Here is a 17,848-nt window from a genome sequence, read left to right on the forward strand (position 1 = left end):
TTTTAAAGTTGAGAGATAGAGAAGGACAAAAAGTGTGGGACAAGTTATACCCAGTCTTATTTACGATGAGTTTGGGGTCTGTTTGAATATCCACACACCATACAAAGAGCAATTTTTTATTTTTTTTAATTTAGGTCCTTGTATGGTTGTTAGAAAGCTAATTTACAAAAGTTTTTTTTTAGAGAACCAGTTCTGATATCGCTGCAGTAAACGGTGATACTGCTGAAGAATCGATGCTTGGAGACTCCTCTGTTAAAGGTCATGGTGAGGGGTGACATCACATTACACAAACACGTCAACATGTTTGACGACTAACTCGTTGAGCTGTTACTAGCCAGGACTCGGCCTCATACCCTCAGGACAGCAGCCTAAAAACAGCACCCTATGGTCAGGAGAGGTCAACTGCTTTTTAGTTTAAAAACAGCCTGTGCAAGCCCACAGTAAATTCGAGACCAACAACACTCTCTCATTTCATGACACAGCACAACACAAACTGAGCAACGCTGCCAGAACCAAAACGTCCCACCCAACTCGACGACTGTTATTACGGGAGGCAACTATGTGCTACTCCTGAAGCCTACTTCTATTACTGGTTGCACAAAGCAATCATTAAAAGGAGAAGCAACAATTCAGGTGTTAAAGCATCAGTTTCTGATGGCCAGCTACAGCAGAGCAGGTTCCTCTCCTCCATGATTTCACTCCATCACACAGATGTCTCTGTTAAAGAACAATAAAAGGACAAGGGCTAACACAAACAGACCTGCAGCTAAAACCTAAATTCCTAGACATTGAAACTGAAGTGAAAACTATATATATATTTAGACAAGCAAGGACAAATAAAGTTTTTATTTTAATTCATACTCCCATTCAAATGTTTCTTATTTAAAATACATTTTATTTTATTCTGCAAACATGCATCAAATTGATCAATTTACAGTAAAGACTTTTAAATTATTTCAAATTTTCTATTGTATCAAAAAATACTGAAAAAAAAATGCAGCACAACTGACAGACAAGACTTTAAGCAGCACAACTGATGACAAAAAAATGTTTCCTATTATTAAAATAATTTCTAAAGGATCATGTGACTTTAGTAATAAATAATAGCTTTCTCATCACAGTAATAAAAAACTATTACTTTATACTGTGATAATATTTCACACACACTATATTACTGTTTATTGTATTGGTGATCAAATAAATGCAGCCATGTGAGTGCACACACACACACACACACACACACAAATTAACAAATAATATAAATATAAAGGGATTTTTCACCTGTATTATCATTTGCCAAGTAAAAATTCTAATTGTAAACTATGAACAATACTAATTGTGCTGCCTCAGCAAGAACAAATAATAAACAAAATAGCAATTTTAACCTGCTTTCTGTCTATCATACCTGGAATAATTCATCAAATTCAGTTTGACAGCAAACTGTCCCTGTTAACGTATCACTGGTGACATCACTACATTCTCCGCATAGCATCCCACAGGAAACAAAGATCAGAGGAGAAGGCAAGAGGTGAGAACCTGCCCTGACATGAGCGTGAACTCTCACCACAGACGCTGTCCCTCAGCTGCATAACCTGGTTTCACACAGCACACTAAATATGTCATGCCGATCAATCTGGGAAATCGAGGAATTGAATATTCCATTTTTAGACTCGATATGGGAAAAAGGGCACTAAAGAATCAACTAAATAATCTTTGAGGTCAAGAGAAAGAAAGTCAAGTACAAATAGGTCAAGCTCTGAAATAATCATCAGCTACACCCTGATTAAGTGAGAAAACACCATGCAAACACAACGAAAACCAGTTCAACCACCACGAGATGACAAAACGGATAGAAAGAGTATTGTATTGGAAAGAGCTTTATTTTAAGATCCCATGAGTCAGTGGGTTCTTTCTTTAAAATAAACATTGACACTCATGAATCAGGGCTAAATAATAAGAATGGCTCTGCAGTATTTTTTTGAAGTCTCTTTAAGTTTAATATTTTGTGTTTTTTTAATAAAAAGTAAAAACATTTGAGAAACATTTTTTGTAACATTATGAATGACTTTACTGTCACTTTTGTTGAAATGTAACGTGTAGTTGCTGAACAAAAGTATTAACTTATTTTTTTTTTTTATATTACGACTACAAAATCTTCAATGGTAGTGTACGTCAACAACATATTTTGGCTTTATCAACAATACTTAAAACTTAAGTATTTTGTTTGTTTTTGCATTTTATTCGCAATTATAGCTGAAGGTTATGCGTCAGAATACCTGTAACAAATGAAGCCAACATTAAAAACCAAAACATGTCATGTCAAGTCAATACTGTCATAATAGATATCGCAGCTACTCATAAGAACAAAGTCCATAATGAGTAACTTATGACCAGCGATATGATAACAGATGTATGCTGTTTATTTTGTTTGAACAAAACTGTCCATCCCGGTCAGATGTCCAGCAGACAAAAGTTCATAGTGCTTAAAAAAAAGAACAGCTGGAGAGGATGAGGAAGTGCTGGATGAACTTCCTCTCATTCTTATTGGTCATTGTAAAGCTGATCTCCCCTACATGCCATCACCCACGCTAACCGTTTGTTGCTGTGGAAGTGAGAAGCCTTTATTTACCTTCTCTTCCTCTCGGTGTAAATGTAAAAATAAGATCTTGTCTATGGCTATGGGGTGTGTCCCACCACAGGATGTCAGTCCCCAGACTCAAGACTTTCCTGTCTTCTCTGAGAAGAGCCATGAAGTGCAGCATAAAAAAAAACACGTTTACACCCAAATGTCTCAAACTGATACATCAGAATGGTAACCGACTTAGCTGCAGTTGATACGGGACATCAATAAAAGGTAAATACTGAGACGGAGAGCCACCACACCTACAAACGTCTTCTGTAAACAGTCATCGTCTGTCTGAAGATCTTCATTAACTGATGGCAAAGAGTTCAAGTTCCCTGGACCTCAGAGACTAAAAAGAAATATGAAATAATAGACATGCGAACGAGGAAGAACATTAGTGTTCTTATAAAACTGTTAATATTATGATTTCAATTTAAAAGTTTTCAAAAATAATTTCTTTCTGTTTCTGTCTTGCTCAATGCATCCTTACTCAAATGTGTATATATATATATATATATATATATATATATAAATAATCATACTGACCCCAAACTTTTGAATGGTAGTGTATGCATACCTTGTTTTGTTTTTTTGGCAACAATCTGAAGACATCCTGGTAGATAAAATGTGTTGTGGGGGGGGCATTGTGTTTCACAAAAACATCCTTCTCTGACATGTATTTCAGGTCAATCCTTGTGTAAACAAGCATGACGGATTTGAAACGAAGGCTAGCTCGTCACGTACATTTACACAATTTTAAAAGTGTTATCCGAGATCACACTGTACAAGTACTTTGCATTGGTTCTCCACGGGGGCAAAGCTCAATCTGGCCATACATGCCTGGCGACTTCTGAATGAAATGTCCCAAGATTAATTACACTTTATGCCAACGGTCCAAACCAGAAGCCGAACTCTGCAACAATACATTTAATCTACAAATTAACTACGAGGGCTAATGACTAAAATTTAGTCACTTTACAAACTTGAGAAACAGAACATCAGGAACATGGCTAAGTGTGAAGCAACATGAGAGTCTGAAAGGCGGAGGCTTTATCATTCTCGATTCTCAACCTGTCAGACCGGTAGGACAGCCCTTCACCAATCTATGCCAAGGACAACCAATTCCCCAGTCCTTCCCAAAGCACTTATACTTTACACTCAAAGCCAGGAGCAACAATATAGTCACTGATCTGAAAAAAATAATAATATTTAATTCATGTATTTTTGCACATATATCAACTTTTAAATTAGCTGGTTCTTTATGGTCTGAACTACTGATAATAGAACCATTTGGCAAGTCTCATGATGATATTTATAGGTCAAATAACTTAATTTAACAAGTGGACAGAGCCTCATGTGGAGATCAAAATGATTTTTTGAACATTTATAAACTATGTGTTTGTTATATATATATATATATATATATATATATATATATATATATATATATATATATATATATATATATATATATATCAGTTTATAGCTGCTACACACACATATACATTTCTAACAAACTTAGATTCAGTTTGACATCTGAGTCTCTGTGGACAAAGTGGAACAACATTTTTGGTGCAACCAACAAAATAAATAAGTGAAATGCCATTGAAACACTTGTGCAAATTAAACGTATCAGTATGAGACAGTATGTTCGTAGTAGGGACAAATATCTGCTCCACACTCGCTAACTGAAGTAACCAGAGGACTAACAATGCATTCTCTGTTCTCTCATTCAGAAAGGTGTAGTTGTATGATAGTGCGGGCAACAGTATAGAACACGGTCAGGACTAGGAGTTGGTTTCATTTTAGACTGAACGTTATTCATTAGTTAGCAGGACAACCCTCAGAATGCATAAAAATAGATCAAACAACACATTAATCTCCAAACAGACAGTATGCACCCCATTACAAAAACATATGTTAAGTTCAAACAGAGCTGTAAATTAGAATTCACTGGCTGTGCCTCAATGCTAAGTGTGCTTCCTAATTAGACAGCATTTGTAGGTATTATATGAATATTCCTTTACTCACTATATAGACAGCTAAGTACGTTTTGAGACACATCCACAGAGTCCGGTGAGTGGAAACACCTGTGGCCGGGCAGCAGTCGACGGGCCCGGGCAGGACTCACCTGATTCACCGCGGCCTGATGTCCCGGCACTGTCCACGATTCAAGCGGGTTTGCTCAATTATCCTGAGGTGAAGAGGAAAACCACACCGAGCGGTTACGAAGAGCAGGCTCGAAGTGTGTTTCCCTCGGCTTCGAGGTCTGTGTATGGACACTGTGTTTGAGGATTATCAGTGAAGTGTTTCCTGCTGCGCTTGCTGCTGATTTGCGCTCTGGCCCCTCCCTGAGCAAACGCCTTCCGGGACAGTTCACAGTACGGCCAGCAGGGGGCGTTCAGACGACTGAACTCATTAGAGCACGGTCCACTTAAAGGTCCCGTTTTTTTGAAGCTTTGGTTGTGTTTACAGTGTGCAATATAACATGTGTTCATGTTTCACGTGTAAAAAAACACAGTATTTGTCACACAATTCACCTATCTGCATACCGCTGTTTTCACTGTCATAAAAACGGGCTGATGACTTCCTTGTTCTATAAAGTCCCTCCTTCAGAAATACTTACGAGTTCTGATTGTGCCAGCGGTTCCTGTGTTGTGATTCGACAGCAGCTGAGCGCGCGCTGCCCTCCTGGAAACGCGATTGGACTAGTGTTTGAGTAGTTTTGAGAAGCAAGTGGGCAGGAGCATGTGCTGGAGATGTACTTATAATCACAGGAGCGTTTTTACTGACGAGATGCGTTTTTTTGCACAGCCCTAACATCTAGTTAACAAAGCTAAACAGCGTTCCCTTTCATAGGTCACTTCGATGCTGCGGTGACGTCACCACGTATGGGAACACCTTCGGTGTGACGAATGTCTGAAGCCCTATACCATCCCGCCAATCTTATTGGCCAAATAGCGCATGGCACCGCCCAGCATGCGTAAGCATATATCTATCTGGTGCCGCGCGCCATTTACCTCAGATTTTCATTCCTTCAGTACGAAGCGAATCTTCTGTGCCCTATTATCTCGCGTTCTCAGCGATCATCTACGAGCAGTATACTCCTCTCCGCGGACGCGATGAGTCAACGAAAGGTAGGAGCCGTATGATGGGTTATCACGAGGAGGCACTTATGAGAGGTTCGTTAATTGCAGCCTCTCTACAGGTTCTCTCCTTGATAGCCTATGGCTACAGTAAAATATGCATACACTTCCCCTGTGCACTAACGCCATTAGGAAGTATCCGCGCTCTGGAGTGTATTTCTTAAGTCGCCTCAGGTCTAACCCCCACCGTTTCGCTTCTGCGGTCGCCGAGGCCCCGCACGAGGTGTTGGTTAGGGGCGATATGTGCGGCTTGAATATGAATACAGTGATGCACTGGAGTTCCATGTGCTCGCTCTCCCCCACTCGAGCGCGTTAATCAACAGTTTTGCTCTTCAAATGGTGGATTACGGCTCACACAGCCGCCGCGTTTTCGCTAGCGGCTTGGCCCGATGTTATCTTGTTGGATTGAATCCTGCCGTGGATACGCTTCAGGATTATATACAACGAAACGCAGCGAGTTTGACGCACACGCTTTTCTTCATGTTAATATGCCAGGGACTATGCCCTTCACTGAGAGCGCTGTTAGACTGCTAATGCACATCTACCCTCTCACTGCAGTCCCCATACTCTAACTTTGACTGTCTCGCAGCAAGGGCACCTCGAGCGTCATTGAACTGAGCTATCATTCGCGCGCCCCCTCAGACACTCTGCACAATCCAGTCTTCAGAGTTTGAGGGACGGCGCGGAGGCTGGCAAAGATGGCCAGCGTATGACGGTTCACACAGCCGCCGCGTTCTCGCTAGCGGCGTGGCCCGATGTTTATCTTGTTGGATTAAATCCTGCCGTGGATACGCTTCAGGATTATACACAACGAAACGCAGCGAATGTGACGCATGCGTTTTTCCTTCATGTTTGCTTAGGACTGTGCCCGCCTCCAGAGAGCGCTGTTGGACTGCTAATGCACATCTAAGCCTCTCACTGCAGTTTCCACACTCTAACATTTGACTGTCTCGCAGCAAAGGCTCCTCGAGCGTCATTTAACTGAGCTATCATTCGCGCGCCCCCTCAGACTCTCTGCACAATCCAGTCTTCAGAGTTTGAGGGACGGCGCGGAGGCTGGCAAAGATGGCCAGTGTATGACGGTTCACACAGCCGCCGCGTTCTCGCTAGCGGCGTGGCCCGATGTTCATCTTGTTGGATTAAATCCTGCCGTGGATACGCTTCAGGATTATACACAACGAAACGCAGCGAGTTTGATGCATGCGTTTCCTTCATGTTCTCTAACATTGACTGTCTCGCAGCAAAGGCACCTCGAGCGTCATTGAACGGAGCTCTCATTCGCGCGCCCCCTCAGACACTCTGCACAATCCAGCCTTCAGAGTTTGAGGGACGGCGCGGAGGCTGGCAAAGATGGCCAGTGTATGACGGCTCACACAGCTGCCGCGTTCTCGCTAGCAGCGTGGCCCAATGTTTATCTTGTTGGATTAAATCCTGACGTGGATACGCTTCAGGATTATACACAACGAAACGCAGCGAGTTTGACGCATGCGTTTTCCTTAATGCTTGCCAAGGACTGTGCCCTCCAACAGAGAGTGCTGTTGGATTGCTATGCACATCTAACCCTCTCACTGCAGTCCCCACATTCTACATTGTTTGCCTCGCAGCAAACGGTGCTTCGAGCAGCATTGGATTGAGCTGTAATGCCAAACGTTCCCTCAGACACTCTGCGCAATCCAGCTTTCAGAATTCGAGGGGCGATTCAAGGGTCCTGCACAGATGACCCATTTATGACGGCTCGCACAGCCGCCGTTTTTCCGTTTTAACATGTATGACAGCGTTGCAGGAAGCGGAAATTTTGAGACCGCTAGTATGGTCTCGGCCGTGTGTGAACGCTTGCCCGACATTTCTCTATGGGTGTTACGCACGATTTGTCATGGATACACCATTCAGTTTCAATAAGGCCCGCCTCCTTTCCGCAGAATTCTTTCCACGGTGGCGAAGCCGATGGAAATAGCGGTGCTGCGACAGGAGATGTCAACTCTGCTGAGCAAAGGGGCTATAGAGGAAGTACACCTCTCTCAGATGGAGGCGGGGTTTTTTACAGCCGTCATTTTGTGGTAAAAAAAAAAAAAAAAACACTGACGGATTACGACCCATTCTGGGTTTACACCATCTGAATCTTGCACTCAGGAAGTTCCTCAGATTCGCTTTAGAGAGCAAAGCGTATCAGTATTTCTCAAAATGCATGGATGGATCTCTGGCCCCGTTGCGGCACCAGGGCGTTCGTGTTTGAACTATTTTAGGCGATTAGCTGGTGTTTAGCGCAATCGCAGACTCAAGCACACTCTCATGGGGATCTTGTGCTGAATCATTTAACAGCCTGGGCTTACGTATGGAATGTTTCACCCCGTTGTCTCCGCATCGGACGATTCCGGTGACACGGCGATGTGTGATGTCGCTTAAAAATATGTATGTCAACCGAATTCTCCTGACTGAATTCTCCTGACCGGAGTCCGGCTGGGGATTTGCGCTTCCCGAGAGACTGTCACGACGGATGCGTCTTTGACCGACTGGGGAGCTGTTTGTCAAGGGAGTTGGCACATAAACAGGTTGAAATTACTGGCTGTTTTTCTGGCTCTCCAGTATTTCTCAAATCTTCTGATCGGCCGTCATGTGCTGCTCAGATCAGACAACACAGCGGTTGTGTCATACCTGAATCATCAGAGAGGATTATTCTCTCACCCCCTGTGCAGGCTGGCGAAACATGTTCTTTGTTTTCAGAACTAAATTCTATCGATCCGAGCTGTTCATGTCCCCGGACGTTGGACTTTGGAGCGAATTTGCTATCCAGGCAGACTCTGGAGCAAGCGGAGTGGGGATTGCACCCCCAATCGGTGAGTCTCCTATGGCAGATTTTCGGGGAAGCGAAGTGGAATTGTTTGCGTCAAACACGACTGCGCATTACCCGCTTTGGTTCTCCCTATGCCCTCCAGCACCCCTGGGCTTGGATGCATTAGCCCACAACTGGCCCAGGACCAGTTTGTATGCATTTTCCCCCAATCTGTCTGATTTCGGCGATATTACGCAGAATACGGGTGGACAGGGTGGAACAGCTGCTGCTGGTGGCTCCGCGGTGGCACACACACAGCCGTGGTTTGTGGATCTGATCAATCTGTTAGCGGGCTCTCCATGGGAGATTCCCCTCAGACAGGATTTATTATCACAAGCACAGGGACTGATTTGGCACCCGAGGACATATGAACTCACTGAGCAGAGTGAGTTCATATGTCCCGGTCTTTCTGCTGAAACTACCAAGACTATACTGAATTCTAGAGCAGCTTCTACGAGACGCTTATATGCTTTCAAGTGGAGACTGTTTACGGCCTGGTGTGAAACTCATAATATGGATCCAGTTTACTGCCCAGTGGCGTCAGTACTGGAGTTCCTTCAGGAACGTTTTTTGGATGGAGTGACACCAACTACCCTAAGGTTTACGTGGCAGCCATTCAGCTTACCACGAATATATAAATGGTGCCTCAGTGGGCCGTCATCCACTGTTTCTCGTTCATACAGGGTGCGCGACGGCTGAGGCCTTTCCGCCCCGTGCGGGTCCCTTCATGGGTTTTTCCATTGTGTTGCATGGTTTATCAGGGCATCTGTTTGAGCCCTTGGAATTGTTCCGGATAAATCCTGACTTTTATAGCACAGACTCTGTGGAAGTGTTGTTGCGACCAAGGCCTAATTATGTCCCTAGGTCGCATCTATCCCTTTCGCTTTCAGCAGGTGGTCCTGGAGGCTTTTTCTCCTGCTGCGGCGGAGTCTGGGGATCTAAGTCTTTGCCCTGTGAGAGCGTTAAAGACTTATGTGGATCGAACTGCCCCATGGCGTGAGTCTGACCAGCTGTTTGTCTGTTTTGGACATAAGAATAAGGCCATGCAGTTATGAAACAGCGCATGTCCCATTGGCTGGTGCAGGCTATTTCCTTGGCCTATGAGGCGCGCGGGCTCGCTTCGCCCTTAGGAGTAAAAGGTCATTCCACGAGAGCAGTGGCTTCTTCTCAAGCCTTTCTCAGTGGATCTTCTATGGATGATATCTGTGCTGCGGCAGGCCGGTCCTCACCGAGCACTTTTATCAGGTCTTACAGTCTGGATGTGAGGATGGCTTCTGGCTCCCGGGTTCTCTCCGCTTGACCAGATGCTTCCTTGGATCCAAGCTATCAGGTACGTCAGGCGTTATGGTATAGCGTTCCCATACATGGTGACGTCACCGCAGCATCGAAGTGACCTATGAAAGGGAACATCTCGGTTACGTATGTAACCTTGGTTCCCTGAATAGGGAACGAGATGCTGCGGTTCTGGCCGTGCCGTACCTTGATAGCTTTCTTCTTCGTCATGAAATCTGAGGTAAATGGCGCGCGGCACCAGGTATATATATATGCTTACGCATGCTGGGCGGTGCCACGCGCTATTTGGCCAATAAGATTGGCGGGATGGTATAGGTCTTCAGACATTCGTCACACCGAAGGTGTTCCCATACGTGGTGACGTCACCGCAGCATCTCGTTCCCTATTCAGGGAACCAAGGTTACATACATAACCGAGATGTTGCCCTTTGTGTAATAAGTTACAGAAACTGTTAAATGCACCAACTTAAATAATAAAATACACTTACCGGTTGTGGTCCATAAACAACACCTTCTCCAGACAAAGAGGGAACTGCTGCATCTTTCAAGAATAATCTTTTTGCGAATCCGGCATTAAACTGATTGAGATTGAGGAAGCTGTCCTCAGCAAAATGTGCTGCTGCACATAGTTTTACATGTGGATTATAATTTCCGGGAACCGAGTTAAACATAAATTGTAACCATTAATCTCCAAGTACAGCGTCCCTGGGAAGCCCAAACAAAGATGATTGGACTCCGAGATGAAAATAACAGCGTTTCAAGGACATGGCGACAAACACAAATGCATCTCTTCCTTCTCCGCTGGAGCGCAACAAGACCACGCCCCCTTGTTGTGAATTCATGTGGGCGGAGGTTAGTCAAAAAACTGTTTTAGTGACGTCATTACTGCAGGAACTAGAGGGATGTAGTCCAAAAGGGTCGTTTTTTGTACGCAAATTCTGTTAAATAAAATATCTCGCTTGGCATTGAACTTTGAGTTTTAGAATTTTACAGATATTAATTATACTCTAACAACAACATTACACACTAACTAAAGTTTAAAACATGGGATCACGAAGAAGGGGACCTTTAACAATCATCAGAAAATGCAGATTAAGCGTATCTTAACACTTGATCTCCACATACACATTATATATACGTTATATATATATATACAGTACAAACCAAAAGTTTGGACACACCTTCTCATTCAAAGAGTTTTCTTTATTTTCATGACTATGAAAATTGTAGATTCACAATGAAGGCATCAAAACTATGAATTAACACATGTGGAATTATATATGGAATTATATGCATAACAAAAAAGTGTGAAACAACTGAAAATATGTCATATTCTAGGTTCTTCAAAGTAGCCACCTTTTGCTTTGATTACTGCTTTGCACACTCTTGGCATTCTCTTGATGAGCTTCAAGAGGTAGTCACCTGAAATGGTCTTCCAACAGTCTTGAAGGAGTTCCCCGAGAGATGCTTAGCACTTGTTGGCCCTTTTGCCTTCTGTCTGCGGTCCAGCTCACCCCTAAACCATCTCGATTGGGTTCAGGCCCGGTGACTGTGGAGGCCAGGTCATCTGGCGCAGCACCCCATCTCTCCTTCTTGGTCAAATAGCCCTTGATGCCTTCAGTGTGACTCTACAATTTTCATAGTCATGAAAATAAAGAAAACTCTTTGAATGAGAAGGTGTGTCCAAACTTTTGGTCTGTACTGTATATATATATAAATATAAATAAATATATATATATATATATATATATATATATATATATAAGACGTCTCTTCTGCTCACCAAGCCTGCATTTATTTGATGAGTACAGCAAAAACAGTAAAATTGTGAAATATTTTTACTATTTAAAAAAAATGTTTATATTTGAAAATCTTTTAAAATGTAATTTATTACTGTGATTTTTAAAGCTGAATTTTTTGCATCATTACTCCAGTCACATGATCCTTCAAAAGTCATTCTAATATTCTGATTTGCTGCTCATTTTTTATATGTATCATGTTGAAACAGCTGACTAAAATTATATATATACTGCCTTAAAATATGTTAATAAATGAGTCACCACTGAGAATAATGGGAAAAGAAAAAGCTTAAAATAATTAAAAGTGATTAATGTTTAATTCTTCATCTTTACAATGCAAAACAAATTAAATTGCAATATTTTTATTTTGTAAATGTCATTATTTATGTTAAGTACACACACACATATTCATATGTACTTGCTAAACTTAAGCAATACTTATGCTTAGTGTGCACTGTATTTAATCATAAAACACTCTCTATATTTAAATTTTTTTATTAAATACACACACATTTATGTACTTGCTATGTGTATGCTATACTCATGCTTATTGTATATAAACACCATTATCACTATCAGTTAAGTCAATAAAAGCAAACAACTCCTTTATTAGCCTACATAAATCCTCTTGATTGAAAATGTTTTATATATATATATATATATTAGAGAGAGAGAGAGAGTTTCTGATTAGTGTATACTGATTAGTTATAAAAATGTAGATCACTGTAAATTTCAAAGTTATTTGAAAGAAAAATCCCTGGTTTAAAACCACAGACTGAGAGCATGAGCTCCTGCTGATGGGGTAGTTATGTAGAAAGTTGGAGATCCATGATATTTCTCCTGTAGGGAAACAGAAAAGTATTATTATCTTGGTCTTATCTTGAATTCCTGTTTAATACTCATTAGCTTAAATTCATAGACAATACGAGGAAAAAGACAAGAGCAGGTACTGATCTCCAAATTCTGAAGAAATAATCATATTTCTAAAACACCCAGAATACACAATTCAGACATTTCTTTGGATGGAATTGTCAAAAACTTATACACAGAGCATCTTAAACTTGTAAAAACCTGAATGTGTTTGACTGCTCTCTCCGTGGCATGAGCCTGAAGCAAAGTAACCGTGCATCCACCGAACCCTCCCCCTGTCATCCGACTCCCGAACACTCCATCCACCTCCAGTGCTGCCACCACCAGCTCATCCAATTCTGGACAGCTGACCTCGTAATTATCCCTAAGACAAACAATATTAACCCCAGTCAAAGAATGCATGATTAAAAGCCATGTAACGGACACTTAACTCCACCTAATCAATAAATGGGTTAAGCAAACAACATTTCAGTCACCGAAAAGCACCTCTAATCCTGAGAAGTTTAAAAGGAGTTGACTTCTGTAAGACTTCCAAAATGATAATCTTGCTTCGATTATAGATGTTTACCTAAGAGAGTTGTGGCTCTCCACCATCAGCCTCCCAAACTCTTTGTAATCCCCTCTCTTCAGTGCCTCGGCAGCTTGCGCTGTGCGCTCAATCTCCTCGATCACATGACGTGCCCGACGGTACGTCACACCCTCCAATCGATCCTTGGCAGCTAAATTCAGATTTTATTATGAAATTACCTTGATTAAAGACATGCATTACGGTGTCTGTTCAAAATCTTTATTTTCTTCCTACCCTCTAAATCTTGTAAAGTAGCCTCTCTTAGACTTTTCTTGCTCAAAACGGCCGCTGCCTCCTCACATTGCTTTCGTCTGGTGGGATACTCGCTTCCTGTGAGAGAATGTCTAACGTTTGAATTTGTGATCAGGATTACAAGTCCAGGGTCAGCCAAAGGGACGGCAGTGGCCTCCAAAGACCTGAAAAGATTACATTTTAATTGTATTAAAAGCGGTTTTGATATTATATTTGCATATAGAAATTGGTAAAACTGATTATTTCTAATCTGACAGAAGAGTGCGAAATCTACTTACCTGCAGTCAATGAGCAAAGCGTGGCCCTCTTTACCCAAAACGGACACAAACTGATCCATGATGCCACAGGGCACAGCAGCATGAGTGTGTTCAGCCTGCTGACAGGCCACTGCCTTCGCTACCTGATCCCCATCATCTGTGGAGGGCCAGAAAACATTATTTCTTTGGTCAACATGAGTGCATTTATTTGATAAAAATTTTGTGAAACACTAATATTGTGAAATTACAAATGTACAGAAAGTTGCAACATTTTAAATAACTGTTTCCTATTTTAATATGCTTTAAAATGTATTTCTGTGATGGCAAAGCCAATTTTAGCCATCATTACTCCAGTTTTCAATGTCACATGATCCTTCAGAAATCATTCTAATATAATGATTTCTTATTTTTATCAGTGCTGAAAAAACAGCTGTGCTGCATCATATTTTTGTGGATTCTTTGATGATATAAAATTCAAAAGAACAAAACTTATTTGAAATAAACATCTTGCAACATTAGGACTCTGTACTGTCGCTTTCGATTGTTTCAATGTATCCTTGCTCACTAAAAGTATTAATTTCTTTTTAAAAAATCTTAATAACCTCAAATATTTGAACAGTATTGTATATAATATTTTTTATAATAATAAATATTTTATTTTACATTGCTTTATTTTAAGAAAATAAAAAAATCCAATCAATACTACCAAAATCATTTTAAACAAAAAAAAAAATCAAAATTATACAACATATGCTTATAAAATATTATTAAATAAGTAAACAATGGGTTATTTGTTTATGCAGTTATATGCTGTTATTTCATTGGTGACAGCAACTTATAGCAATAAGGGCAGAGCAGTTCTTTACTGGAAATTCAACACAATTGTTTGGAAGTTGTAAAGCTTGTAGAATTAGAAGCATAACCCATCAAATAACAACCTCAAAGCTAATGGTAGTTCTGTCCTGAACGTTTCACATGTTATCAGTCAAGCAAATGCTGTATGGAAAAAATGAAAGGGATTTTTACTTCTGTAATTGTTAAGCATGACAGACAGACAAAGTTCTTACCTGGACACAACTGCTGCAAGAAGGTGTACACAGCCACTTCCAGTGAAGCGGAGCTGGAGAGTCCTCCTCCTAGTGGCACACTGCTGGCTATTACAGCTCTGAAGCCAGGGATGGGACGTGCTGTGCAAAGACATGGCCATTTGTGAAAGCTGATAAATGCATGAGATTAAAATATAATCCATTTGAAGTATATATTCAAGCTATATTTACTTTTAAAGTAAGACAACAGTGAACATGTGCTCAGCAACTATTCTGTAAGTTTTGCAAGTATGGTATTTGGAAACTGCATTAAAAAGTTAGCCCAAAGAACAGTTCTCAGCATGGGCCCCTAGGGTCCCATTTCGTGCTTGAGGCAGACTAAATGTACACTTGCTCATTACTTCCCTTTTTTGCCATATAGGCAAAAATAATAGAAAAAGATTACCTCTGTAGTGCTGTACAACTCCCTTTACATAATTGGCCCAGTTTGGCTGCCCTCTTAAAAGCGGGGTCAGTTCATTTGGGAGATCAAAGTCCACCACCCTGGGCTCATCAGCAGCTTCAGTCAGAGTTACAACACAGCACTTCTGGCCAGAAGTTTTGCTGCCCACTATAACTGTTACCATCGGCAAGGCCTGCAATCATTCAAACAAACAATAAAACAGATTGTCAGTGCATTAATGCAGTGTGTTTTGATTTGAGAAGAAAACTTGTTTTATGTTGTGTTGGCCACATTTGCATTACTGTTGGCCACATCTACTATCTCTACAATAGACAATATCATCAAGGATGTAAAAGGACAATCCATCGTTTCCATTGTTCAGATATCCTCTTTGCAGGGTATAGTATTTTGCATATGGACATAGAAACGTCATAAAATTGACGTAACACTGGGTCACTTAGCATTAGTGCAGGTAAGACTGATTCAAGTAAAGATTGTAATAATAAATTTATTCGTCAACTCTCTCAATCTAGAAATCTATGTACTCCAAAAGGGAAATTCTTTTGGAATTCTGTAATAGATAACATTCAGTGGAGGAAGACTTGGTTACTACCATTTAAATACTGTATACCCAATAAAATGAAAGAAGTGCATTTTAAAATTTTGCATAATATATACCCTTGTAACGCACTTTTGTCCAAATACTGTGATTTAGATGAGGTATGCACCTTCTGTAATAATGAAGTTGAAGACATCTGTCATTTGTTTTTTTCTTGTAACGTTACTTCAATTTTCTGGAATGATTTAAGCTCTTACTGTTTTTCTAAAGTTAATATGATATGTAATCTATGCATAAAGGATGTAATTTGTCTTTTTGAAAACCCAAACAAATCGTTAGAATCTACTGTTAACTTCCTTATCCTTGTGGCAAAATTTTACTTTCACAAGCAAAGGTTTCTTAAGAAAATTCCTACTTTTATTGATTTCCTTTGTGAAGTGAAATGTTTAATCAAATCACTAAGAACAATTGATAATAGAAAATGTACATCTTTTCTGAAAAAATATGATGAGATCTTTCATGTACCATGATTTTCTTCTTTGATGTTTTTATTTTCTTTTTTTATTTCCTTTTTTTTTATTTCCTTTTGGTGTTTTATGATTGTCCAAATTGACTTCAACTGTTTAATATATGCATTTTTGGAAATGTTCTATATTTCTAAGGAATGTATGTTTGCATTATTGTAAAACATTTCTTGAATTAAAAAAAAAAAAAAAAAAACACTGACGCAAGGTGAAAACATCTTTACCCGGCGCCACGTCTAAAAAAAAAAAGAAAAGAAAAAAAAAAAGGGTAAGACTGATTCATTTACAGGAATCGGTTCTTTCGGACGGTCTGATTCAAATTATTGTACCAAAATAAGAACAATGGAGCGTAGGCTATTTTAAAAGTATAATAACTTAACATAAATATAATTTTCCTTTACACTATAGAATAATAAAACCAATCTACTTGACTCAATATCTTGACTAAAAAAAGCTTCATGTTATATGTTTCAATAAGATGCTATTTTTAAACCAGCTTTTTTCCAATATGTGCGGGTGTTGATAAGTCGTAAAAATAGTTAGTATTTAGTAACTAATAGTATTAGTCAGTAACTACTACTGACTCGAGAACTGTTAATCCAATTTGTGAAAAAATTGTTTCAAACCCGTTTTACTGAATCGTTTCAACTGACTGATTTCTAAGATTCAATTCAAACGAATGTATCGTTCGCTACTTCACGTTAAATTGTCTCGTAGCCTATATGCGAACACACAAAATACATACTACATATTTCACAACATATTTATACTTTTTTTAAATTTTATTTTACCAACACTTGCTGAGTAATGGGATTTAAATAATAGTGTCAAAAAAGTGTCATTACCATTGGGAGGACAAATCCTTCATTATAATCGGTGTGTTCTCCGATTAAATTCACACGTCCTGGGGCACAAACTGCAACATTTGCATCGTCCCCGTGAAACGTTTCCCGGTACACACGACGAGCTTCAGAAACTAAATCTGCAACATTTACAATTGGACAAATGTTGGCCATTGTATCGCGTAGTGCAGATACTTCACAAAAAAGTAATACTAAGTGTTCGACAGATTTCCAGTAGCTGCAGACATGCAGTTTAAATCACCGAGCGAATAATTAATAGCGGTCAATAAAGAAAATGGAATAAAATTGTTTTAATCCATGTAGTTTATGTAGAGGAACAGAAACGAGTAATTCAGGCTCAGATACTTCCTACATTTACAAGAGTCCTGATTGGTGCAAGAAGTCATATGACACGTTTCGCTGCAGACAATGTGTCAAAATCCTGCTCGAGCCTGGAACAAACAGGCAAATATCAATGAAATGTCATTACAAACTTGTTTTTATAGATCGAATTATAACAAGTGCATTGACACACATACACACACACAAAGATTTTAGGTTATAAATCTTAATAAAAAAATAAAAAAAACATTGTTTGAAATAGTAAATTGTCTGAGAAAGTTATTTGAAAGCGTCAGTATTAGGAAAAATTTAAAGCATAGCATTATGAAAGCTCTGTTTTAAGACATACAGAGAAGGTGATGTTCTTTATGAATAAATGATTTAATTATTTTTATTGTATTAGACCTCATATTAAACTGATACAATTGTAGTCACTAATATTTATAAATAAAATAC

At 39.9% G+C, this 17,848-nt stretch overlaps 2 protein-coding genes across 4 annotated transcripts in view; both read right to left on the reverse strand.

The window, feature by feature from the left end:
* llgl2 (LLGL scribble cell polarity complex component 2) overlaps window positions 1-5,000 on the reverse strand; it is a 25,323-nt gene extending 20,323 nt beyond the window's left edge. Inside the window, exon 1 of one of the 2 annotated variants that reach the window (XM_059532606.1) lies at window positions 4,755-5,000. The gene's annotated coding sequence lies outside the window, so the exon portion shown is untranslated. The remainder of the gene's footprint in view (window positions 1-4,754) is intronic. The other variant, XM_059532605.1, reaches the window with a different exon arrangement.
* Window positions 5,001-12,342: 7,342 nt separating this feature from the next.
* On the reverse strand, window positions 12,343-17,424 carry galk1 (galactokinase 1). Of its 2 annotated transcripts, XM_059531555.1 has the most exons (9): window positions 17,054-17,424; window positions 15,129-15,318; window positions 14,705-14,824; window positions 13,659-13,794; window positions 13,363-13,544; window positions 13,129-13,279; window positions 12,762-12,924; window positions 12,439-12,530; window positions 12,355-12,405 (listed from the first exon to the last, which is right to left on the reverse strand). In XM_059531555.1, the coding sequence occupies exons 1-8, from the start codon at window positions 17,222-17,224 to the stop codon at window positions 12,453-12,455; spliced, it is 1,191 nt and encodes a 396-aa protein (XP_059387538.1). In that variant the 5' UTR covers window positions 17,225-17,424; the 3' UTR covers window positions 12,355-12,405; window positions 12,439-12,452. The 2 variants fall into 2 exon arrangements, with proteins under 2 accessions (XP_059387537.1, XP_059387538.1); XM_059531554.1 differs by having other exon boundaries at window positions 12,343-12,530.
* Between the last annotated feature and the right edge of the window lie 424 nt (window positions 17,425-17,848).

Source organism: Carassius carassius, chromosome 40 (assembly GCF_963082965.1).
Source record: "Carassius carassius chromosome 40, fCarCar2.1, whole genome shotgun sequence".
NCBI lineage: Eukaryota > Metazoa > Chordata > Actinopteri > Cypriniformes > Cyprinidae > Carassius > Carassius carassius.

What these genes read in the sequence shown, in the direction of transcription:
- galk1 (XM_059531554.1), bottom strand. Translation starts at nt 17,224, where the DNA reads ATGGCCAACATTTGTCCAATTGTAAATGTTGCAGATTTAGTTTCTGAA. An exon ending in AAGGATTTGTCCTCCCAATG is followed by an intron (nt 15,319 to 17,053) that starts GTAATGACACTT and finishes GAATGATTGCAG; the next exon opens with GCCTTGCCGATGGTAACAGT. An exon ending in CTTGCAGCAGTTGTGTCCAG is followed by an intron (nt 13,795 to 14,704) that starts GTAAGAACTTTG and finishes GGCCCTCCACAG; the next exon opens with ATGATGGGGATCAGGTAGCG.